Source organism: Columba livia, chromosome 17, assembly GCF_036013475.1.
Source record: "Columba livia isolate bColLiv1 breed racing homer chromosome 17, bColLiv1.pat.W.v2, whole genome shotgun sequence".
NCBI lineage: Eukaryota > Metazoa > Chordata > Aves > Columbiformes > Columbidae > Columba > Columba livia.
Genome location: NC_088618.1, coordinates 10,782,367 through 10,806,516, shown reverse-complemented (window position 1 = coordinate 10,806,516; position 24,150 = coordinate 10,782,367). Strand labels below are relative to the sequence as shown.

Below are 24,150 nucleotides of genomic sequence, written 5' to 3'. Positions count from 1 at the left end.
GTTGGGCTTTGTAACCTTCTTGTCTCTGTTTCTTACAATTGAAAAGAAAAACACAGTGAGTGCGATTTCCGTGTCAGCTACTCTGTGAAAAGCCGATGAAGCAAGAGGCAGAAATCTTTCTTCAAACAGAGCAAATGTATATAAAACAATAACTGAGTCGTGGTGAGAAAAACACCTTTGATGAAAACATGAGCCAAGAAAAATAGCTTGAGAGAGACATTTAAACTTTCCATGATAGCTCTTTGGGGCAGAGACAGTTAAGTTTCTGCATTTGTCAGGGAAACATGGCATTCCTGGAAGCTGAACCTCCTCCCTTGGGTTCCCACTGAATGCCTGAGAGATGACAGCAGAGGGTGTCTCCAGGAGGCTAATATTAAACATGAGGAATTAGTGTGAAGGGAGCAACGGCGAGATTCCAGTTTTGACCACAGAACGAGCTAAAAAACTTCGCATCAGCAGCTGTGCACAGTTTCTTACTCATTTGCTGCTTGCAGCTCCTGCTGTTCAAAGGGTTCCTGTGTGCCCTAGTGTTAGTAAACGCACCTGCCTTCTCTGTGATGTGTGAGACCGGCTGCTCCTGGGTGTAAATCTGCTTAGGATGAGCAGAAAGTGCTAAGGCAGCGTAACATGGGATAAATTAACCTTGGGAGGGCAGCTGCGGTGCAGACATGCTTGCAACTGTTTTGCTGCCCGCAGCAGGACAAACCGAGCGTGCAGGGGAGCTGGGTGAATGGACAGATAGAAGAGGTGCAGATAGGAAATGGGGAAGAAAAGAGGAAAATGGTGTTTATAAAGCTTTAAGAGGGCTCCGGTTAGTTCTGGGAAAGGGCTTTGGGCAGTCCCAGCTCTATTTTTAACTGTATGACTTCGGGAAAGTTATCTGAACAATTTAAGCCAGGCGTGAGTCTGTAGGGAAAGGACAAACCTGAGGGCGCTGGGTGCAGCGTGGGCACCCGGGCGGCTCACGCGATGTGGCAGCTGCCACCACACCCTTTCCTGTTTGCCCTGTGGCCACTGGCAGCCCTGCCAGCTACCGCTGCCCGAGCGGGGAGGAAGGGAAAGGTTTGCCTTCCAAAATGCTGATAACCCCTTGCACCTGGCTTTACTCAGCAATGGGGGAGTGACAAATAGCTCTGCCATTCTGTCTCCCATGTGCACAGCCAAATGCCCTCAAATGGATATGGAGCTCTGGGAACTGCTCTTGCTAGTGTTTAGTGTTGATTTTTAGCTGTGTCTCAGCCTCGTCTCCTGTAAAGGGTAATATTTACTTACGTGAAAAGGTATCAGGTGTACTTCGTGTGGGTGTTCCCGGTTAAAAATTGTCAGTCAGGGCAAACAGATCTTTGGGGTGAGCTACAGGAAGGCAAAGTGCGCACACTGCATTATTGCAGTTCTTTTCAGCACAAAGAGTGTGACCTGGTGCTGCTCTCGACTGCTGAACGCCCGGTTCAGTGAGTTTGAAAAAGCGCTGCCGGGGGTTTGAGTAGATAAAACCTATTTTATTTCCTTTCCCTTGATGAGATGTTTATAGTATCCCACTGAGTCACTAAGTTGTACGTTTGAGGAACACACCTCACAAGGGTTAAGGTAGGCATTTAGTGCGGCTCTGCTGGAAGCAATGAGACTAATCCTTCACAGGTGACTTAGAGTTGCAGAAAAGGGCTACATGAGATATTTAGCCTGAAATATTGATGGGAGGCATTTTTATATGGAGTGGGATCTTGTATTTAGCGGTTCCTGCATGTGAATCTTGCTCCAGGATCTAGATCTTGGTCCTTAATTTTGTAGCAGTGGCTAATCAAGAGGACGACCTATGTCTGGCAGACATGAGGTATCCATAATGGCTTTAGGCGCCTTTTCCACGGAAACTGGTGTTCACTGGCGTGAAGCAGCTGTTCCACCTGGGTAAAGGCAAGATCACAGTACCATGCCTTGCTGGGAGTATGGAATACAGAATGGTTGGGGTGGTTGGGACCTCTGGAGATCATCTAGTCCAACCCACCTGCTAATTTCTAAAAACAAAATAAATCTATTTCCAGCACGTGAGGTCCTGCTCTCTCTGGCAAGCAGCAGCACTGTGACATGCCCGTGTCCTGCAGCACAGGCATTTCACGGCATATGGGCTCATCCTGGTGGCAAAAAGGAAGACTACAGGTCTCCGGAGATGCAGACAAAGCCCTCTTTCTCTCCGTGAAAAGTAAAGCCTGGCAGACACAACCTCCGTCTAAGTTGCTGGAGGAGCCGGGACTCGAACTCTTAACCCGCCGCCAGTGACCGCCCCCCAAGGACCCCCTTTAGGTGCCCTCCGCGTTCGCCGGGCGGTGGCGCTCCGGTAGTGGGCGGGCGGACGGCCGGCAGGAAGCGGAAGTGGCGGCGCGGGTCCTGGCGCCGTTACCGGGCGGAGGCGCGGGCCCGGGGCGGCAGCTCCGTCCTGTCGCTATGAGCGCGGCCGGGCTGGTGTCCGCCACGCCGCCCGCCCCCGCGCCGCCTGGGGCGCCCGCCCCCGCCATGCCCCCCGGGCCCGAGTACTACGAGGAGGAGGAGCTGGAGAGTGCCGAGGAGGAGGACGGCGACAGGAGCGCTCGGGCCCGCGACTCCGATGAGGGTCGGTAACGCGGCGGACGGGACCGGGACGGGCTTTGGTGCTCCGGGAGAGCGGGGACTGGCGCAGGGGGGAGAAGCGGAGGCATCTGGGGCCCATGGGGGGTGGTGGGAAGCTCTCAGCGAGGTGGGGGTGAGGAGGGGGAGGAACGCGTTTGGGGAAGAAAGGCCTGAGTGGGGTTTGGTGGAGAAAGGGTCTGGGACAGCGAGGAAATGGGAGGAAAAGGAGGCCTGTTAGCTGGCTGCGGTTCCCTGTGTGACAGGAGAAAAGCGAAGCGGTGGAGAGGTGGGCTTGAAGTGGTTTTGCAGGTGAAGAAGAGGCGGGAAGAGCCTCGGGAGCTGGGATGGAGCGTATGAGACAACGGGGTGAAAACGGTGGAGAAATGCGGTGTATGAAGCTTGGTTATATCTCTGTGGGGTAAAGGGACAAGAGGGAAGAGGGTATTTAATGTAGAAGTAAGTGTGGAAAGAAGTAAGGGGTGCAAGACAGCGTTGAGGACAGAGGGGTTTTGTAGAGGGACTGGGAAAGCAGTGGAGAAGAGAAAATGGAAGTAAAACCTAAAGTATTCTGGGCTGTGTGATGCATAAAATAACAAATAAGGCAGGTGAAGAATGACCCTTCAACAGTTGTTGTTGCTCTGTCAGCCAGAGTCCTTCATAGATTTTGAAATAGCTCAGTGCGATGTGGAGCTGGGAAGCCAAGTTCAGATCCCGCTGACAAACTTTGTTTCCTGCAGTGAGACCTTTGTGGTCAACCTGAACTGCATCTAGTTGTGGTATTTTCGTTCTGGGCTGTTTCGGGTCAAGATGCAGAATCAGTTACAGCTGGTTCAGTCATTGTTTTCCATACAGTATGCTCTGTCATGAGTGGAACCACAGGAATGAGTCTGGAATATTTTTCAGAATCTTTAGACTGTTTATGTCTTTGTGAGTGTTAATGTACAACCTGTTGTCTTAAACTGGGAAGAAATTACCAGACTATCTTAAACTGAAGCTGTTTAGATTTGATGTAAATGTCATTGCTAAACTGCCAGAGGGTTTACACAGGTGAACTGGTGAATTCATGCTTGCAGGAAAGAGGTAAGACGGTTTGTTTCATTTCTGAATTCACCTCTCTAGAGGCCTGTCTGGTTATGTATTTGAGGTTAAATTGCCTGAGGTTTGGGGATTTGTTTGCTTTTAAATAATTTACTACTTTGTTGGGGTTTTTTTTGGTACTTCTTTAGTTGTAACAAGTTATTTTTACCTCGTGTAGACACTGAGGATGCCAGTGAAACAGACCTGGCGAAACATGAGGAAGAGGACTTTGTGGAAATGAAAGAACAGTAAGTAATTCATTCTAATCAAATGTAAGATAAAGTTCTGTTTATTTGTTTGTTTGTTTGTTTACATAAAACTTTGCAATATTTTGGGCCAAGACTGGACTTTTTAAGTGCCTAGCCCAATGTAATTGCTAATGAGTCTTGTATTCTCTGTTCAGTTACTTTCTCTGTTCTATATGTATTCAGGAAACTAAGCACTGCTGCTGTTTTGACCAAAGAAATAGGTACAGATTTCTGGGAGGAGCAGAGTTCTTCTGCAAATGAATCCTGCTGCAGTCAGATCCTTAAAATAAAAGATCTGCTCTATATAAGCCAAGCAAAAAGCAGGATGCCTCTTAAAATCCCTTAAACAACAGAATGCTTGTCCTGTCCAACAGGATGGGCTTTTTGGAGACTCGAATTAGTTTCCCTTGATGTTTAGGTGTATTTGCAGTTTTTATATGTGTCAGGAAGGCCTGTGTTAAACCACATATATGTGAGAAAAATGCAAGTTTGCAACAACACCAGGAATAGACTTCAGGAGTTTTTTAATAATCATAGAATGGTTTGGGTTGGAAGGGACCTTCAAAGCTTGTCTAGTCCAACCCCTGCCACAAACAAGGACATCTTCTGCTAAAAAGTCTGTCCCCATCTTTCTTATCGGACCCCTTAAAGTATGGAAAGGCTACAATAAGGTCTCCCTGGCACCTTGTCCAGGCTGAACACCCCCAAATCTCTCAACCTTGGGTGGGTTGTAAAATCAATGGGGTGGCAGAGCTTTTAGACAGAACGATAACCTTTCATTTGAATAATATTTGAGTTGTTTGTTTGCTTCCTGAAATTCCTCTGAAAAGTTTTTAGTTCCGTGTGAATGCTCTGTAACCTACCTCAACAGATGGTGAAATAAGTGATGTACGTTTGTTTTTCGAAGTCAAATTGCCTGCTGTCTGTCTTTACAGGATGTATCAGGACAAACTGGCATCTCTGAAGAGACAATTACAGCAACTGCAGGAAGGTGAGCATTGAAGAGGGTAGCTTTTTTATTTCCCGAACCATTTTCAGCACTTTTCAAAGGTCATAGAAGGATGAGGATTTTGAAAGATGTAAACAGGATCCTTCACTGAATGGCGGCTCTTGGTTGTGCTGCTGAGTGAAAAATATCAGCCACGTTCCATCCTTTTTCCCTCGGAACACTCGTAGTTAAGCCTCTCTGTACTAAAGTGTTTCTTAAAAGGAGTAGTGGAGTAGTCTGCTTTCTGAAAACACTGGGAACATGCTTATCAAAATAAACAAACTAGAACGGTAGTTTTCTGATTTCAGTTGTTACTATTTGTGTTTCAAATGGTGTCTGGCTCCTTGAGAAAATTTAATTCTTGGAAAAAAAGAAAGTTCGAGCAGGAGTCCACAATTTATTTCTCGTAGGTACTCTTCAGGAATATCAGAAAAGAATGAAAAAGTTGGACCAGCAGTACAAAGAAAGGATACGAAATGCAGGTAAGCTGAACTTTATTCCAAGATGCTGGGTAGAACTTAAATTAATGGTTTTTATAGCACCTGAAGAAAGAGAATGATAATTCTGTCCTTTAAAGAAAAAGAACTTTCTGGAGCAAAGGGTTCCTCTGCTTCTCAGGGTGTGGTGCAGTTGTTTTGGGAGTGTACAAAGCATGATGGGATCTATCTTGATTTTTATTTATTTATTGTTTTTTCACTAAACACTAATAGATGGGATTAGTCTTCATTTGACTGAAACAGCACAAGTGAAAAATGGTTTTGTTTTTCTCTGGCACTGGCACAGTCTTCCCCTTTGGCTTGTTCTTTGTGCAACTGGCCTGAAACCTTCAGGCACACGGTTCCTTTCTGTTGCAGGGACGGACAGGCAGGACTAAGCATCTTTCCCAGAGATCTGGTTTTGTGCCCTGGAACAGTGAATACAGACGGTTTGCAGCTGAAACTGCTGTTCTGTGTAGCTGTGGCATTGGGCGAGCTGCCTGTGCATTGCGTTCTGTGCTCCGTTTCAGGAGCGAAGGCCCAAATTAAGTGCCCAGCCCTCAGCTCTTCTGCGCAGCCTTTATTGTGGTACTGCAGAGAAACTCCTTAGAATCAGATTGTTTGCCCTCTTCTTTTTTTTTCCCCCCTCTTTCCAGTAGGTTCTTCTCTTGGACCAGGGCCTTTTATAGGAAATGTAGCTGTTCTTCATTTGAAAAAGCTGGATGAATCCTTTAACCCCTGGGCTGTTACTCTGGGAAATATGACAGAGCAGCCGTGGCAGTTGTGTGATGGCCAACGTGCTCCAACCCTGGAGTGCTGTAAATTGTGTCTTTCTGAAAGTGCTTGGGGCAGTAAAAGATTTGTTGAGGAATTTAAGTGAATTGAACTACTTCTTGTTAAATGGAATCCGTCTTCTCAGATGAATTTCGTATACGTTAGAGCTGTGTTATTGTAATACAGGGTTGTTTTGGTAAAATTAAGACTGTGAACTTGTATTTCTGGCTGGCAAAGACCAATGCTGCAGCAACGTGTTTCTTCCACAGGAGGGCAGAAGGTGATAACTTTTCATTTTATATAAGAAAATCCCACTGCCTAGTACCACAGGAGGAACGGTCTTTTACCTTTATCCTTCCCACATTGAGATTTTGGGTTGGGGTGTTTTTTGAAGTTTTTTTGGTGTTTTTTGGTGTGTGTGTGGCATTTTGCTTGTTTTTGAGAATTCACAGATAATAAAGCAACTGTTTAGATTTAAGTGTATGTGATTACCTCCATAATACTGCTTCCATGCTCAATCCGTAGAGTCCTTTGCAAACAAAAGGTTTTTGTTCTTATTTTAATTGGGCCGTTATCATCTTTGGTTTCTATTTTATTGGGGGTTTAATTTTTTTTAAAGGCATAGTAGTTGGGTGTTGCTACTACATTCTTCTCTGAAACATATTTGGAGTCTGTGATCTCTACAGAAGTTTTTACTATTTTGAGTATTGCCAGAGCTTAATATGCTGGTGAAATAGGGTGAACTAAGGACTGCTCAGGTGCCTTAGGTGGCTTTTCTTGCCACTGCCTTAAAACTTTATTTTTGGCGTTAAGTCCTTCAGGAAACACAAGAAAAGTCCCGTCCTACTTAATTTCAATTTGTTAGGGATTGCACAAACAGCAATGGAACTGTTTCACACCCAGAAATCAGTCACACCTAAGCATGAGGTGGATGGGAACTAATCCTTGCCACGTGTTAGAACTCAGCCTTCAGTGATACGTAACGATTTCCTTGTCTTCTCAGGCATAAACAGCCTGAGATCGGACACAAGTTGAGTAGATGAGTCTTCTAACAGCTGCGGAATTATTTCTGAACCAGTCATTGCTGAAATTCATGAAGAAGGCTTAAACTGTGAACTTTTGCTGGCCGCATGTCCGGCTATATAGTCCAAGCTTCACTCTGTGAAGCTTGTATCTAGTATTAACTGGTTTTAACTAATAGTATGGAATGCTGCTTTGCAGTTCTGCTTGGCAGTCTGTAGAAGACTTCCATTAACAATATATTTTTGTGGATTTTTTTCAGTTACTTTATTTTCAGTGTAAAACTGTGCAGTGGGATTAGAGGCCGGGTGGGTACATACACGGTTCAGTTCACTGCCTCTCTTGGCTGCAGAACTCAATGACTAAAAATGTTAGGGAAGTCATTTTGTGCATCTTTGAAGGTAATAAATTAAGTCTGTCTTCTCTTTCAGAACTGTTCCTCCAGCTGGAAGTAAGTACTCCTAATTTATCAAATATATGTTGACTAGATGGAAGAGGTAATAAACCTTCTGTTTCACTGACTGGTACTTGTCCTTGTTTTCCCACAAGACTTAAAGAATTTTCCTTCCTCTAGTGAGCATTATTACACTTGAGATGTAGTACAGCCTACTGCTGGTATTACTTTGAGTAACTTCCGGACTTCTAAGATTCTATTTTAATGATAAAAATGTTTGCTCTTGGGCTGCTGTATGCTGACTGTGCATTTGTCATGTTTAAGTGTGTAAATAGTAATACTGTTTGTAACTCTCAAAAGCCCTCTGCTAGAGACATGGTACAGTATGCAGCATTAAAATGTTGTGGGATTTTTAAAAAGAATTAATTCTTTTGCCAATATATTACTGCCTATTTAGTAATTTTAGATGGTTTCTATCGATTATGAATATTGATAATCTTTAGAACTGGCTACAGTTTTGAACTGAAAAGCTAATCAGTGTAGCAGTTGAAAGAAGCTGTTGTGGTGACACTGAGGTCCTTAGTTCACCTTTTTGTTGTTTGCATTAGACAGATCAGGTGGAAAAAAATTACGTCAAGGAAAAGAAGGCAGCAGCAAAGGAGTTTGAAGATAAGAAAATTGAGCTTAAGGAGAATTTGATTGCGGAGTTGGAAGAGAAAAAGAAGATGATCGAGAATGAAAAGCTGACCATGGAATTAACAGGAGGTAAAAACAAGATAGGCGTCTGTCGTTTGTCCTAACCGCTCTTAGAAAGAAAGAAATAAAGGTAGAAATGCTTGTTCGTACAGACAACTGGTGTGAAGGCTTTAAAGCTTTCCAAATGCCAACAGATGTAGAACACGGATTGGTGGTGTTTTACTGGAGAAGGCTGTTCGCAATAATAAAATCTATTGATGTGAGTTACTGACAGGTGAATCAAAGCAGTGCCAGTGGTGCTGCAGCGTGGGTCGGGTTTCCTGTGGGCAGGGCAAGGGGCTGCATTAGTTCCTGCAGTAGAACTGTTGAGATACGCCACAACACTGACCTAACCAGTGGTGCCAGGTTGTAAACCTTGAGTAGGTGCTTCAAACCCCTCTTCTGAGGCTCTTGTAAATCAGTCTTAACAAATGAGAAAATGGCTCACATTTAACAAAATAACTTATGTTTTTAGGCCCCCAGGGCCTCCAGTTCAGTGTTTTTCCAAGTTCAGCTTTGAATCCTAGAGATAAGGTTTCCTTTGGCATACACTCGCTGGGTGGCACTTTCTCGTTTTAAGCTTTTATCATAGTATTTGTTCCATTAATGTGCAGCGGGGTTGTCCTTGTTCACCCTTGAGATACGGAGGAAACTAACTTGGTGTATTTTGAACATGCAGAGCTGCTCAAGGTTTTAGCATCTAGGGGGAGCCAAATAGGCTTCACAGATTTAAGGGCTATCCAGGATGTGATTCAGGTGCACTTGAAGCTGAGCAAATAAATCTCAGCACATAGAAGAGGTGAGATGATGTGTTTAGCATTTAAGATGTGGCCTTTTGCTTGCCAGTTCAAGATACCTTCATAATTAAGGAATGATTTGTGAGAGTTTGAGTAAAGTAGTTCAGTGAAGACTGTCCATAGACATTTGTACAAACTGTAATTTTAGGTAGTTCCTTGGTGATGAGACTTGGGTTTCAATTTTAAACAGATTATTTTTCTTTTTCCCTAGTGCGTATGCTATAATTTAGTTCCTGTCAAGTGCTGCTCTGCATGTTATTAATTAGGTTCATTTCATTAATCATAATTTGAAACAGTTTTAGATAATGAGTCTAAATATCATTTGTGTTTAAAATTATTCCAGCAAACTTGTATCAGTCTTGAATGCAGTAATTATCTGTATTCCTTTGACAAAGGTATTTTTCCAGCTTGTAGACAAGAAAAAGCAGCAATTCCTTTGTAGCTGATGTTTTATGTGCTGTTAACTATCCAAGTTTCATTAGCAGAGAACTCTGAACCTTGCCTTTTAAATGATCTCTTCAAAAGCAAATCATGTTAGCATTAAAGAAGTTTGCCCTGAATCCTTGTAGCATCATTGTGCTCGTTATCTGTACCTCAAGGAGCTGTAAAATGCCCCCAAAATGTGTCACTTCCAGCCCCTGGAAGCTGTAACCGTGGCTTTGCAACACTGTCACTGAACAGTGAGTATGAAAGAGAACTTGTATTCACTGTCAGCAGTTCCAGCTTGGATGCTGGAAACCATTTACAAAAAAATCCAATTTTCTGTATGAAAGAGGAAAGATTATGTTCCTTGTGCAGACAGCTGCTGCTTCTTCCCCCATTGCCTCTGGTCTTATCAGCCCTCCAACCTCATTATTCTACAGATTCGATGGAAGTGAAGCCTATTATGACAAGGAAACTGCGGCGGCGACCGAACGATCCAGTTCCTATCCCAGACAAGAGGAGGAAACCTGCCCCTGATATCCTTTCAGAGTCATCGCAGGCCGGTGTATTTGCAGCCAGCGTGCTACCTGCATCTGTGCTTTTGTATGGGAAGGAGGATGAAATGAGGTGCTAGAATCGGATTTTAATCTTGGAAATACTGGAGCACAATTCATCACGTATAATAAACTAATATAACACAACCAGTCTTTGGAGATACCTCGGTATCCTAACTTCACAGTGTTGTGAGAGAACTGTCTTTTTTTGTCAGTGAGAATAGTTTGAATTCTTCAGGTAGGTTTTTTTCACAAAGGAAAAACTTCAAAAGAACATTGTATATAAATGCTGAGGTAATTGATTCTATAGATAGTAAATGGCTTTTTTACATGAGCCAAAGCTTTTCTCATTTCAAGATGTGACAAAACGTTTGCCAGAAAGATCATATTTGCCATATCAAACTAGTTTTCCCATTTCTGATAAAGGCTTCAGATCTCTAATCTGAATGCAATAGAGAAGCATAGCGAAAGCGAGGAGTGCTAGAGTTGTTCTTTGAATTGAAAAGGATGGAAAATCTAACTGGTTTTTATATATCACGAGAGAGAGAGAAAAACGTGTATATAATCTTTCTCTTCTGCTTTGTTGCATGTTTCTTATAATTAAAATGTTCCTTAGCTTCTGGAAACACGCTTTTAGCTCCTCTGTGATGATAGGCACTTTTTCTATTTGTATATTAAATTCACCCAGAAAAGAAGGCAATGATGTTTGCTTAACAGAGGCTTATTATTAGATTCCAAACTTGTATGGCTTAGATCAGACTAAAAATACTTATTTATGACTTTCAAGTAACTCAAGTTGTCTGCACAGGCAATATCAGACCTCGAACTAGAGTTCACACAGGATGGGCACAAACATCTCCAGTTTTAATTAATGTCTTTCTGGTTAGAGATCCTGCTCACTCTTTCAGGAAAAAAAAAATCTATTCATTAGTGCCCCTATCTCATCCAAAGTAAATTAGTTTCATAGCGAACATGTCCTACTAATTGAGCGTGACATGGCAGCCACAGTATGAAACTGCTTTGCCTCACTGGGGAGAGGATTGAGGTTCATCAGCACCAAAGTCCTTAAAATAACAGCCTAACAATTGTTAACTTTAGTTTAATACTTTGAGCACTTTTGACTTAACAGCTGTTTTGAGGAAAGATTGGAGATGAAATGTCGAGAGCGGGTCCACTGCTTTGTCTGGATATTGTTTTCCATCTGTGTATTTAGATGGGGATAGTGGCAGAGGAGCAGTAAGAAAGGGAAGCAGGAAGACGGGATCGTGAAACCACACAAAATGACAGCAGAGCTGTAATGAGGCTCTGACACACTAACTTGTGTGTTCTGAGATTTTGGTTTCAGGTGAACAGTAGGCTTTTCTTTATCCTCATCTACATGAGGATGTGTTTTTTGCCTCTGGCTTGATTTTCTGGTTCTTTTCTTGACTTTCTCTGCATTTGTGGGGTTGTTTTGTTGTGGTGTGGGTTTTTTGTTTGCTTGCTTTTGGTTTTGTCTTTCCCTCTCTTGTCTCTCAATTCCTGCTTACTAAGTTGCAAAATGCTGACTTGCTTCTCATAGTTTTGGGTGGGATGCAGCTTCATTGTGCAAACGCTGAAGTGAGCGTGTTTCAGCTCCCAGATTGTTCTCTATAGAAATGCAAGAACACTGAAAACACAAATGCTTGATGCCTCCATGAAGTAAATGCCAGTGCACTAAAGATTTTTCCATTGATGGTTATGTATGAATCAGTTAAAATGATTTTGCACGCTATTTGCTGCTAAATATGAGGCTCTGTGGAGATGGACTTAATTCATATGACAAAAAAGCTCAAGTGTGACACTTTAAAATCTTGTGCAGCTCACAGAAGCCTTTTGCCTTATGTTTAGACACGTGAAATGTCATTGACCTTTAATTTTCAGCCTTGCTTATTTAGAGTTTTTGGGAGCCTTAATTCTGGATACCTCAGCTAAATTATTTGTTGACTGATGAGCAAATAATGGAGGACCTGAGAACACTGAACAAGGTAGGGATTATTGCTTGATTTGTGTGTGTTTGTTGTAAAGAGGAACTAATGCTTTCCCCTGCAGAGAACACAGCGCTCTGGTTTATGTTCCTTTTTGAGATGTGTGGCTATTTCATCCCAGTGTGAAATAACGCAATAAAAGACTTAGCAAGATGGTATCTCCTCCCTTTTATTTTTATAGGTTTAATTAACCTCATTAAAATGACTGTCATCTAAAAATGGTACCTTTTGTCTGCACCAAGTGATGAGCTGTCTGAAGGAGTTGCTTTCTTCCTCTGCATGGTTGAACAGATGTTAACACGTCTGGTTTAAACCTTAGTGTGGGCTGGTCATTTTACAGTGGGTGGTTTGGTTTGGGGTTTTTTTTGTGCTTTTTGGTTGTTTGGTTGGGTTTTTTTTGGTCTGTTTGGGGTTTTGTTTTCTCCCCACTGTCACTGTACTTCAGCAAACCTCATAGGGTACAATGAGTGTGTTTATAGCTTGTCTAGATTTTATTACACTGTTGCTTTCTTGCTAAACACTTATCTAATTTCTTATAATAGAGGCTGTTCATTAAGGCCTTTGAGGATGGTGGTGGAGCATGATTTTGTACCAGCTGTTGGGGTGTTTCTAATGATTTATCTCCTGTATTTTATGTACCCTGAGGAATGTTGGATCATGGTAAAAAACATAGTGTGTTAGATGGGTTGGAGTTTGCCTTGCTTTAGTGGAAGTTCAGTTTGTAGACCTTTTGTATGGCGATACTGATTATCTGCACCTTTGGTTGTTCATAGCATGCTGTTCTGGTTATGTCTTATGCCAGTTAGTAGTACATTTGAAAATAATAAAAAAGCACCATTTAGAGTGTGGAAAGTAAGACGATCTGAGATGATTACTGCAGACCTGTGGGGCTTATGTCAGATCTCTAATCCTTCTTTGTTCTCTTTCCATGCAGCTTAAGTCACCCAAGAGACCAGGTGAGTTGACAGTGGCACCGGAACTTTTTCACATTCACACTATTTTGAACAGACAATTATATAGTAGACTTTTTGACTATATAATTGCTGTGTAATTTGACTGTATAAATTGTTTTGACTATGTAATGGCTGTTCTTTATGTAGCTACTGTGGCAAACGGGCACTTTGCGGAGTCTCCTCATCTGTCCTGAAGCTTGTCGGGGATGGGAAGGGAGATGGATGCATCTTTGGTGGCTGAAACATTTGAGTACGGGCGGATCTAGCTGTGTAAAGGGGTTTTTCCATGATATTCAGATGCATTGGGTTAGTTTGCTTGCTTGTCAGGTTGATGGAGGGATTGAGAGCTTAATTTTATGTGCTCAGCTTTCAGATGTGTCTTAACGCTTTATTTCAAGACAGGGTGCTACTAAATTGCCTATGTAATCCTGGCCCTATTATCTACTTTATAATAATTAGAATTCAAACAAAATCAAGGACATACTGTCCATCACCTACCTATAACATTTTTTTCAGGTTAATATTAGCATTTATATACTCAAGGAGAGGCTGAATTACTCATCCCAATAGAGCATTTTTCTGGTGCAAATTTGACTTTGTAGCTTTCTGTGCTTATTATTTCTGCATAATGTGACCTTATTAATTGCAGTTCTGCAGTCAGATGTGCTATTGTGTGCTGAACACGAACTAGTCTTTAAGCACAGTCTCTGCTATTCGCAGCATCTCCCTCCTCTCCTGAACACCTCCCAGCTACACCCGCGGAGTCTCCAGCACAGCGCTTTGAAGCCCGGATAGAAGATGGAAAACTCTACTATGACAAGAGATGGTAAGTCTTGATAAATTTCTGTTTGAATCAGTCTGAGCGTTATGTAGTGAGGGGACAAAGGCTGCAGAGAGAAATTGCTTCGATATAAGAATTTGAGGACAAAATGTTTTTGGGCAAAGAGTAGCCATGTCCTAAGGGGCTAAGCATTGCAACTTGGGTACATCAGAAGTGATAACGGAGTGTTTGGACCTCATAGACTCTGAGGAGTGGCTCAAATAAAAGGAGACTTGAAATCCTTTCCACTTGGGAAACATTTTTGTCAAACCAAATGTGAAGTGAGAGAACCGCCAGCAGCCGCAGAGCGATGTAGCTGCGAAGCTGCTCAGCCGGGATGCAGATGCTCCGTGGCTGCAGGTCCGCTGGTGTCGGCAGCGGTTGCGCTCCTGCTGTTGTGTTTTGTAGAGCGCTAGCCCGTGGTTCCACGAGGTGGCAGAAGGAAAGTGGTGCAGCGGGATGAGCAGAATGAAAAATGTTTCTAATAACAAATCCCAATAACCTTTAAAGATCAAACCCACACGGGAGACGCGACTGCAGAATTGCTGATTGGATTTAGCTCTGTTAAGTTTTATGGGCATGTAGCCGTGCAAGCCTCACAAAACACAAAAAAATATTAAATTCTGTAGAGAAATCTTAGGTCTTAAGCTTAATCCGTGAGACATGCAGAACTGGATAATCGAGATGGCAATCTAGTACTCCTTGAGCAGAAAGCAATTTGCAAGTCGTATGCTTATTTGTAGCCTGCTTTGGTGTGCTGGTGGCTCAAAATAACAAGTGATGAGGTTGTAATTTTATCACGGAAAATGATAGGCGTGAAGCTTGTGTGCTACACAACAGCTGCCTTGTACAGTTGGTCAGTTTTTCCTTCTGCGAGTCTTCTGACAGCAAAGTGTCGTGGAAGGTTCAGTGGGTGCAACTGATAAAAGCTGCTGCCTGGAGCTGAGACGTGTGAAGTGTAAAGCAGACGTGATCTGAACCAGCTACTTGTCATTTCACAGATTCGTGAAGTTCTTTTTTTTGCTTTCATAATTTTTTTTTGTGTAAAGTGACGATCCTCTAGGATATATTTGGATGAATAAACTGTTCTTCAGAATTTTTAAGCATGTGGAGTACTGTGTTGCATAAGTTAAAAGAAAAAAAGATGGAATCTGGAGTAATCTGTCAGTAAAGCTCTCAAGCTCCCACCACATTTAAACCTAGGAGAGCTTCCATGAGCCCAGATGAATCTCTCAGAAGCACAAGCTCTCTCTGAAAGGTATCTAGTTGGGACATAGAACTCTAACAGACATTTTTATCTTGCTGAATTCATTGTTGTGGGGGTCTCATGGTCAAGAATTCCAGCTGTTGTCTTTCCTGTTTTCCTTGTTCTTATGCTGTTTTAAGATAAGTGGTTTACATTTTTTGGCTGTAATATTCGTGCTTGGATTTTTTTGATTGATAGCAATAGTGCTTGTGCAAAGTAGCTGGTATTTTAAAATAATCAAGTAACTTTTGATAGTGGGAGGGTAATTTTTTCTGAGGTTTATTAAGGCTGTAACTGCTGACATGCACCAGAAATCATAAAACTGACAGCTCAGGAGTCGCTACTTTCTGTTTCCTGACAGCGGCTGTGAAGAACCATTATCTCAAAACAGTGAATGTTTCAGGTTACTAATGGACTCCCTAAGGTCTCGCAGGGACATTTCACAAATATATCTTGAGTGGAGACTGTGTAGGGCCTTTCAGGTGGATATGGAATTAGACTTCAGGTTTTTATCCTTGTTCAATTTGTTCCATTCTTCCCTGTAAGATCCTAAAATACAGTTCACTGTAAAACAACCCTCTTTTAGCTTTGTCTGCATACAATAATGCAGAGTGATTTCTTTCAGTCTTCTGATGGAGATGCAGTCGAATGTCTTGGCCTTTCAGCAAAGTGGTTTGTAGCAGAGAGTGGAATGATTTCTGCTGGTGTCACTTGTCAGTATTGTGGTGTATTTTACTTACTGCAAAAGCAAGGGTAGTTTGGCACTTTCTTCTTCTTGAAAGCTAACTTGAATTTCCTTTATGTCTTAGTGAGGTCTGGTTTGTAGTAGCTTATATTTCAATTAATGGTCATCTGAGCTCAGTCAACTGAGATTTTTGGCTCAGTAAATTGCTGCTATTACATTGCCCTGGAACCCACTGACATCCTTTCTTTTAAAATGGGGGAGAAAGAATGGTGGTTGGGCATGGGTGTCCAAGGGTTGTAGAATTTGAGGGTGGCTTTTTTGTTGTTTTTTTAGTGCCTCGCCCAGCCCTTTGGTAATTAGTATCTTTGGAAGGCTGAAAGCCAACACTATCATTCTTGTCACTGGCAAGCAGTGTCAAAATTCTGAGTACATGAACCAGTAGGAAGAGATTATGGAATAAACTCTTGGAAGATTTGGTCTTTACAGTACGGTTAGTGTAGAAATAACTGAAGATTATGCAGATCCCTGCATTTGGACAAATGGCTGTCGGGCAATCGGACTGCAGGGAGTTGCATGCTGAGTAGCTGCTGAGGGAATCTCTGTGCAGGGATTCTGCAGCTTGGGTTGCCCAGGTAAACACAAAGCACATCATGATTAGGATAAAGGTGGAAGTCTAGTTATGCCTTTATAACTATAAAGCATTTTGGTGATCAAGATTATTACTTACCAATAATCTGTGCTGGTATAATTAGTTCCACCTTCAGAATGAACAGAAACTGGTGAGTTTTGTCTAGCACACTTTGCAGCACGTACCAGAAACGTGGTCTGCAAAGAAGGCAAGACCTTGAAATCAGGCAATTCAGAGTTATGAATTTCCAAGTTTTTGCTTTGTTTAATACAAAAGGCACTAACAAAAATATATAGCATGACTAAAATAGGATCTAAAGGGGGAAAAAAATGGGTGTGCTTAGGTACAGCTTCCTTGTGGCAGGTACATGCAGAGTCAGTAACACAGCTCTTCCTGTTGGGGTTGTTTTCACTAAATAACACAGTATTAGAAATTTGAGGTCTCTGTTTAACAATACATGCATTTCACTGATAAAATGTGGTTTACTGCGGTGGCGCACTGGTAACTTTGCATTGAGGAATGTGACTAACTTCGGTATCTGGTTTGTTCTGTCACATTTTATCACGCATAATATGGAGTTGCCTCTAAATCCATCCTGTGTCTGCAATGTGAAGGGCCAGTTTGATTAACTCTGGAGACAGGGGCTTATTGTCAGCCTGTGTTCTCTGTTGTCGTGCCTTGGTGCTCTGCCCCTCCTCCTTTCACATGTGAGAGCTGTTTCTGTAATCTGCATATAGAATTAAATGTGAATTGAGAGCTTTGTGCATCCTGGAGCATCATTGAGATGCAAAGTGGGAGTGTGTGGAATCAGACCACCCGCTATGTTGGTGACAAGGGGGAAAGTGGTATGGAAAGACAGACTGACTTCATATTTACTCTATCCAAATGCTTGTAGAACCTGAGCTTTATCAGTCTTAGTTCTGTTTCTGTCTTTGGACAGCTAATAGTTTAAAGTGTTTTCTTAATTTTTTTATTGTTATTATTTTTGCAGGTACCACAAGAGCCAAGCTATCTATCTGGAGTCTAAAGAGAACACTAAGATCAGCTGTGTGATCAGTTCTGTGGGCGCCAATGAGGTAGCGGGGCTGCTTTGTTTGTCATGGGAGTGGGGAAATCCACGGGTCAGTGCAGGCAGGTAGATGTAAGGACTGAGAGAAAAAAATCAATATTGTTTTCAGAAAGAACGTAGTTGGTGTCTAAAGAAGCTCAATCCAAGATGAGATTGAGTCGAGAGATCTCTTCGTGATACAGAGCTGGGGTGGGAAGGGACTGGCTGTGCTTCTAAAGAATAATCCTGCATTTTGTAAGTAGTAGTTTGGCAGGCAGGAAAAATGAGAACTGACACATCATTGGCACAATATTAATAGGTTCCATTTCCATTATTTCAAGCATGTACATACACTTATTATTAATGCATTATTTTAAAAAAATATATCTCTCATTGGGAATCCAGAAGAGCATGAGGAAATTTTTTGTCACCAGATTTAGTTGTTATAAGGGGGGAAAATTCTTCCTGCTCACCTGGATCTGAGTGTTATGAAGTAACCTGGCAGCATTTGGCTCCTCTGTGGGAGACAGGGCCGGTGAGTCACTTGTCTGAGACCATTTCTTTGTGGCTGATGATTCAAGCTTGGAGAAGCAAGTGAAGAGAGGTGTGTGCCTAAAATAGTGACTCTCGCTGCAAAATAAACTCGGAGCTTGAGCATCACTTGGGCAATGGGAGCGGTTTGTTCTTTGCTTGCAGATTCCAGACACTCCGAGGAAAGAAATGACAGACTTGAACGCACTTCTCTTCAGTCAGCCAATGAAGTCACTTTGATTTGTTTTGGCAGCTAATGGAAAATATTTTATTTTCAACAAAATGAGTTGCATATGGGATATGCTTTGTATCACAACTGTTCTCTTTGCAATAACAGTCGTTGTGCTCAACAGTTGGTTATTTAGATAAAGAAGTAGTAGTGTGCTAACGGATGCATTAAAAGTATAGTCCTGCTATTTGATTAAAGTTATTACTGTTAATTTCTAACATTAAAACTCAGTCTTTTGGGAACAAGTTACCTGAAACCTGGAGGAAATACAATCCATTAATTATAATTATATGAATTCAGCTTTAAAGTGAGACAATAGCTTTTATTTTTTTGGTTTAGTAGGGGTTTTTGAGAGGCTGGGGAGGAGGCGCAGCAGTGGTTTATCCCATGATGGTTTATTAGAGACAATGAAGACAAATACTGAGCAAATAGTGAAATGAGGTGGTTCTCTCTTAGGATTGCAATGTACACATCTCAGATTCCATCACACACCCAAAAATGTGGTTGCGAAACCATGATTTTACTGGTTCCTGCCTGAACTGGGAAGTGAGAAGGCAGGACCTGGATTTGAGGTCTCTAATTGAGTTAAATCAATCTACTGTGCCAGGCGTACAGCTGACATGGTATCTAAAAATGAAAAGCTTTGAATAAATTGCATGCTAACACTAACTCGCTAGTCATTTGCAATAGGCAATATTGGACTTGTGTCCTAAAATACTCCAGTATTTGGGTCCAAACTGCTTAAAAGTGATTTTTATTTTTAAAAAATTCTCAGTGGCTGCCTCCGTGGAGCAATTTGTCCTTTCGAACGTACTGACTGTCAGCAAGTCATGTGAATTCTTCCACGCAGGTGTTTAAAAGAAAGATGCTTTTTAATCTTCAGATACAATTCATGTAACACATTGTGAGAAATGCCTCACTGAACAAAATCTGAAGCAGCTTTTTATTTTACTAATAGTTAACTTGTCTGGGTAAATCCCAGGATAGATAATTTTATGATCTGTGGATCTAGAGAGACTTATTCTTGATTAGGCAAAGCTTAGTGCCAGAGTTCCATTGTGAACAGTATCAGAAGGAAAGTTGCTTTCCTGATGATGCTCGGAACAAGTAATTTTTCATGATGAGTGTTTTGAACGGGGAGTTAAGGTGGTAAAGGTAGAAACCTTAATTCCTTTTCTATTCAGGCTGCAAATACCTAATATGGGGAGGGAGGAGGGATTAAGCGGAGTCAGCTCTGCACCCTGAGTAACAGAGATGTTCAGGTCTGACGGTAAGAACACTTGGACTTGGTTGTGTTTTGTGTACTGTAGGCTTTTCCTTTTCTTCCCTAATACATGACCTGGCCTTTTCTTCCTTTCTTTCCTGCAGATCTGGGTGAGGAAAACCAGTGACAGCACAAAGATGAGAATCTACCTGGGGCAGCTGCAGCGAGGTGTGTTTGTGATCCGGCGGCGATCGGCTGCGTGACTTTGTGCTCTTCCTTGGTCTCTTTATTTCTTTGACTGATAGACAAACCTCTAGTGGGGAATGGCAGACTGTTCACTCATCTTAGCAGCAGAGAACACTGTCGTGACCTCTTCCGAGACAGTTTGTGGCTGGCCACATAATCCCCGGTAGTCCTTAAATCTCTAGTGATACCCAAACACTGCCCTGGACTATTTCTGGATTTTGCATCAAGCTTCTGTAACGCTTTCTTTATATTTTGGGTGACTATTTAAGACTACTTTGCATCATACTTTTTTCATCGTTGTTTCATGGTGCGTAAATGGGACTCGTATGTTGAAAATGACGTAACATTTATGTTTTGGATCAGACCAATGGAAGAAGCTTTGCTTGTGAAGACCTGGGCTTATTTGTTCTTGTATTCCTGCAAGACTCAGGATGTTTGGCAAAAGGAGTTTAATCTTGTCAGCTTTCAACTGCAGCTGGGACGTACATCTGTAACACCTGGTACACAGCATCGGCTTTACTGGACAAACTGTTTAAAGACTTGAGCACTGAAGCTTTTTTTAGGAAAGTGTGGACAGCTTAGAGACTGAAAATCCAGTTGATTTCAGTGTAGCTAAGCAGTCACATGTGGTTAATCAGAAGCTTGTTTCTCTTCACAATTAAAAAACCTTTTGATGAACAAGCCAAGAGTACATCTAGCTGCTGAAGTGGCTTTCCTGAAGGAGGTGGATGAGTATAAACCAAAGGATTAATTAACTGGACTTTGGAGACAGCAAGACTATGGGAAAGATATAACCACTCACATAGAGAGGTGAAAGGCAAATTTCACATTCTTTACCAATGTTAGAGGAACAGAACATGCTGGAATCCTGCCAGCAGAAGGTCCTGGATCTGTTGTATCTTTCAAAGAAGCTGGGTACAGAGCAGGAAGCGGCGCTGATACGCTCTTAGTGTATGCTGAAACCTTCGTTCCCTAAAACGTCACACCAAGGTTTCCCTTTGGAGAGTGTTTTAATTACTGGAGAGAACATTGGATTTCTGCACAAGTGAAAATGCTCGAGTAACAATATTATGTGCTCCCTTCCAGGATGTTTGAAGATCTGACTTTGCAATTCCTTTATCATTCCCAGTCCTTTGCTGGTGGCTGAAACCACCAGTACCGTGTACGACCGAAGTGCACATTGCGCTGGCAATGCTGTCACATCTTGGCCTTCTGTGCGAAAGAACGTTGTGCTCCTTTTGATTACTGAACAAAACGTTGTGATTTCTGCCTTTATCAATATCTGTCACTTTGAGGCATCTTTCGGTTTTGCTTTTGAGCTGTGTTCTTGTTCAGCATCAGTCAAGCCTTCCTTTCATATCTGGATAAATGGCGTGTTTTAAACGACTGGTTCAGTTTCTTTTACTTCCTGCAGTTGGGTGGCAGTCACATCTCAGTCGTTGGTGTCTGTACGTGGATCTGGAGTGGGGCATTATGGCTGGATTTCTGATGTGTTGCCTTCGTGGCTGAGATGTCCTTACCTGTTTTTACTGTCTTTTGAGTTTCAACTGAATCTGGAGCTTTGGTGAGGAAAGCAGAGGGTGCCTGTTTCCCACCCCTTGAAAATGTGCTGTGCTTGCTGCAGCATTAGTCAGGTGGAAAGCAGAGCTGTATTTTGTCAAGTTAACAGCATACTTAATATAATTTAGCGTTCTCTGTACGTGTGACAGGTTTTTAATAAGGTGATGATGTACCGAGCAGGATTTGTCACTGAGCCTTAAAACGAACATCATAGTTCTTACAATAAAAAGTGCTAAATAAACGGCAGGATTTATTTCCTACCTATATCATTTTATCGATATATGTGTTTGTGGAAATAGCTGGGAACTTTGGTTCAGTTTTGGGGAGATATGTTGTCAACCTGCTTAGATATTGTCTGGTTTAGGGTAACTTGAAAGGTATTAGAAGTGTGGAAGGTGCATGTCGTGTAAGCTTAATTCTGTACCTTCATCACCTCATCTTCATCTGAATGAAGAACATCTGCTCACCATCCCTGTTCCTTGGCGGGACAGAATAGCTGCTCTCAAGCCTGGTCTTAGATGGCAGGTGTTGGACGGGTGTGGGATGGGACACATGTTTCTAGTTCACACCTTAATCAGAATTTGAAGAGAATTTGGGGAGAAAACAAGCTAAGGAGGAGGGAGGACAGTGAGCAGTCAGGGTGCTGTGGGATTCACTGGGGAGATGGGTTCTATAAACCGGTCCTGAACGAGGGCAGCTCTTCAGCGCGGAAGGTGTCAAAGCTTCATCCCAAGCTCTTTCATGCTGATCTCAGATCTAGAAGGATGCGTGAGGTTTGTACAACTCCATTCTCTCAGTTCCTGGCCCGTTCCCAGTTTCCCCAGTGCCTCCAAATCAACATTTTAACCATAATTTCTGCTTTTGACAGTCTTGAGTGCGGGTGTGTAGCCATTGAAATGCTGCATCAAAGGTATTTTATTTTAAGGCTACTTCATCTTCTTTTTAATGAAATGAAAGTGTCTTGCCTTAGCTGATCACCATAAAAAGTAGATCTGCGGGACATTTTTTAATCCTAGAAGGGTGCTCAAAATGTGTTGTGGGGAGAATGAGGGATGTGGAGATCAACAGTATAGACATCAGCTGTGGAGATGAAGATTTCCTGCCGCTGGTTGGAAAAAGAGAGACAAGTTACTCAAGGAGATGGACAAGGTCGTGCTTAAATGCTGAGAGAAAATTGGCTTTTCTGTCTGCTGTTTGCCTGGCTAACATCAGTCTTTTGAAGAACTCAGACCCTCGGTGAACAGAAATGGCTTTGCTACACTTAGGAAAAGATTTAATCCTCCTTGTGGACAGCATTTAAAGTAAATTTAAGAAATGGTTTTAACTCCTGGTTGTAGTAATTTTAAAGAAGGTTGAACCTTCTGCCAAACCCAGACTTATTGAGGGTTAAATTGTAGTTGGCTGTTGACTCGCATTAAGCAGGTTTTTTATTTCCCTGAGAAATGAACTGATGTTGATCAAGTGCAAAATAGGATTCCCCCAGCAGCCATTGCCTGTGCAGATGGGTGGGATTTAACATCAGACTCCCCAGAAGGTTTCAGAAGAGGCTTTTTCCTGGGGCGAATGCTAATAAAGGAAATTATCTTTTTAGCTCGTGCTTTGTCTGGAGTTTTGTGAAGAGACAAAGTGATTTAACGACACCAGTCTTGATTGTTGGCAAGTTTTTGTGCGTTTCTGGGGAACTTACAAAAATAAAGCCTGTAAGAGCAAGAAATTGCTGTGACCCTTGTGAATAACTGAGGTTCTTCTTTCAGAAAAAGGAAAATTAAAACACCTTTTGGGTCCTTTTTCCACAGAAGCAAATAGCAAATGTGAAACAATTATAAAAATGGGAATGGATGTTGAAGGTTTGCTGTCGGCAGTTCTAGTCTGTCCAATTCTAACACTAAAAATTTACTATAATTTGAAGTATTTAGAAAACAAAAGAATAAGTGTTTCCATTTTTCTATGACTTATTGGAAACCCTTTGTCGCATTTCATACAGCGAAAGAATTCCACTATTTTAATGTTGATGCTGAATTTAACATCAGCTCAAACTTTTGGGATGCCAAAATATCTCCTGTAATACGTTAAATATGTATCTCTTTACAATGGAGTGAATGCTGGTACTTAAATTCCTCCTTTTTATGCGAGAATGCTTTTCTGTAAGGTTTTAGTGATTTCAGTTAATAAATACGCATAAAGAGCTCTTTAGGTTTGTATTACTTCACCAAGAGCAAGAAAAGCCCAAGCAGAACCACGCAAGTTTTTCTGGGGTGGTTTTGTTGTTGTTTTGGTTGGGTTTTGCTTTTGTGTTTGGGGTTTTTTATTGAGGGGTTCAGAAACAGGTGGAGGGGGAGAGTAGCTCAGCAGCCTTATACCCTTTTAAGTGAAAAAAAGACACAAGTGCAAAATGTTTTAAATGATTTATATATAACCAGGATGGGTGTCTAAACTCCATACAGACAAGATGCTGAACTGCAATATGGGGGAGTTACTGAAGCCTTTGGATCTAAAGTAGCAACACTTAGAGCAAAGTGGGTCATTTTATAGGGCCTTGCAATCATGAGATCGAACTCGCTGGAAACAGCTCCTGATTTATTTAATCCGTCTTAAATTTGAAACCTCTCAGCTGTCCTGTATGGGTAAGGTAGCTTTGTCGTTTGTAATTTAGTTCTAATTTGCATCCACGTGTTCTGCCCCCGATCTTGAGAGGGGAAAAGAATGAACAGTGATGAAATGTACAGTTTTCATTTAACTTTATTAATGTTCCTTATTGAGTTAGGATTCTTTTGACAGTGATGATTGCCTGCAGATCTCTGCTATTTAATGGCTATCCCAGCTAATTGTCTTTAAAGGAAATAAATACAAATGCAAATCAAGGTTAAAATCAGTGTCGGAAGTTGAGGTTTGTGTTCAATGGTTCAA

The 24,150-nt window shown here is 41.9% G+C and overlaps 1 protein-coding gene across 1 annotated transcript; it reads left to right on the top strand.

Annotated features, from left to right (window-relative positions):
* The first annotated feature begins 2,058 nt into the window (after nucleotides 1–2,058).
* SUDS3 (SDS3 homolog, SIN3A corepressor complex component) lies at nucleotides 2,059–21,484 on the top strand. Its single transcript, XM_021284455.2, has 12 exons — nucleotides 2,059–2,605; nucleotides 3,857–3,926; nucleotides 4,862–4,917; nucleotides 5,325–5,396; nucleotides 7,616–7,635; nucleotides 8,187–8,343; nucleotides 9,974–10,069; nucleotides 12,032–12,093; nucleotides 13,028–13,049; nucleotides 13,767–13,872; nucleotides 17,417–17,501; nucleotides 19,602–21,484. The coding sequence occupies exons 1-12, from the start codon at nucleotides 2,440–2,442 to the stop codon at nucleotides 19,698–19,700; spliced, it is 1,011 nt and encodes a 336-aa protein (XP_021140130.2). The 5' UTR covers nucleotides 2,059–2,439; the 3' UTR covers nucleotides 19,701–21,484.
* The last annotated feature ends 2,666 nt before the right edge of the window (nucleotides 21,485–24,150 follow it).

Excerpts from the sequence above, each read along its gene's own strand:
- SUDS3 (XM_021284455.2), top strand. The coding sequence starts at position 2,440 with ATGAGCGCGGCCGGGCTGGTGTCCGCCACGCCGCCCGCCCCCGCGCCG. Across the intron at positions 4,918-5,324 it reads ATTACAGCAACTGCAGGAAG|GTACTCTTCAGGAATATCAG; the intron begins GTGAGCATTGAA and ends TATTTCTCGTAG. Across the intron at positions 13,050-13,766 it reads TAAGTCACCCAAGAGACCAG|CATCTCCCTCCTCTCCTGAA; the intron begins GTGAGTTGACAG and ends TGCTATTCGCAG.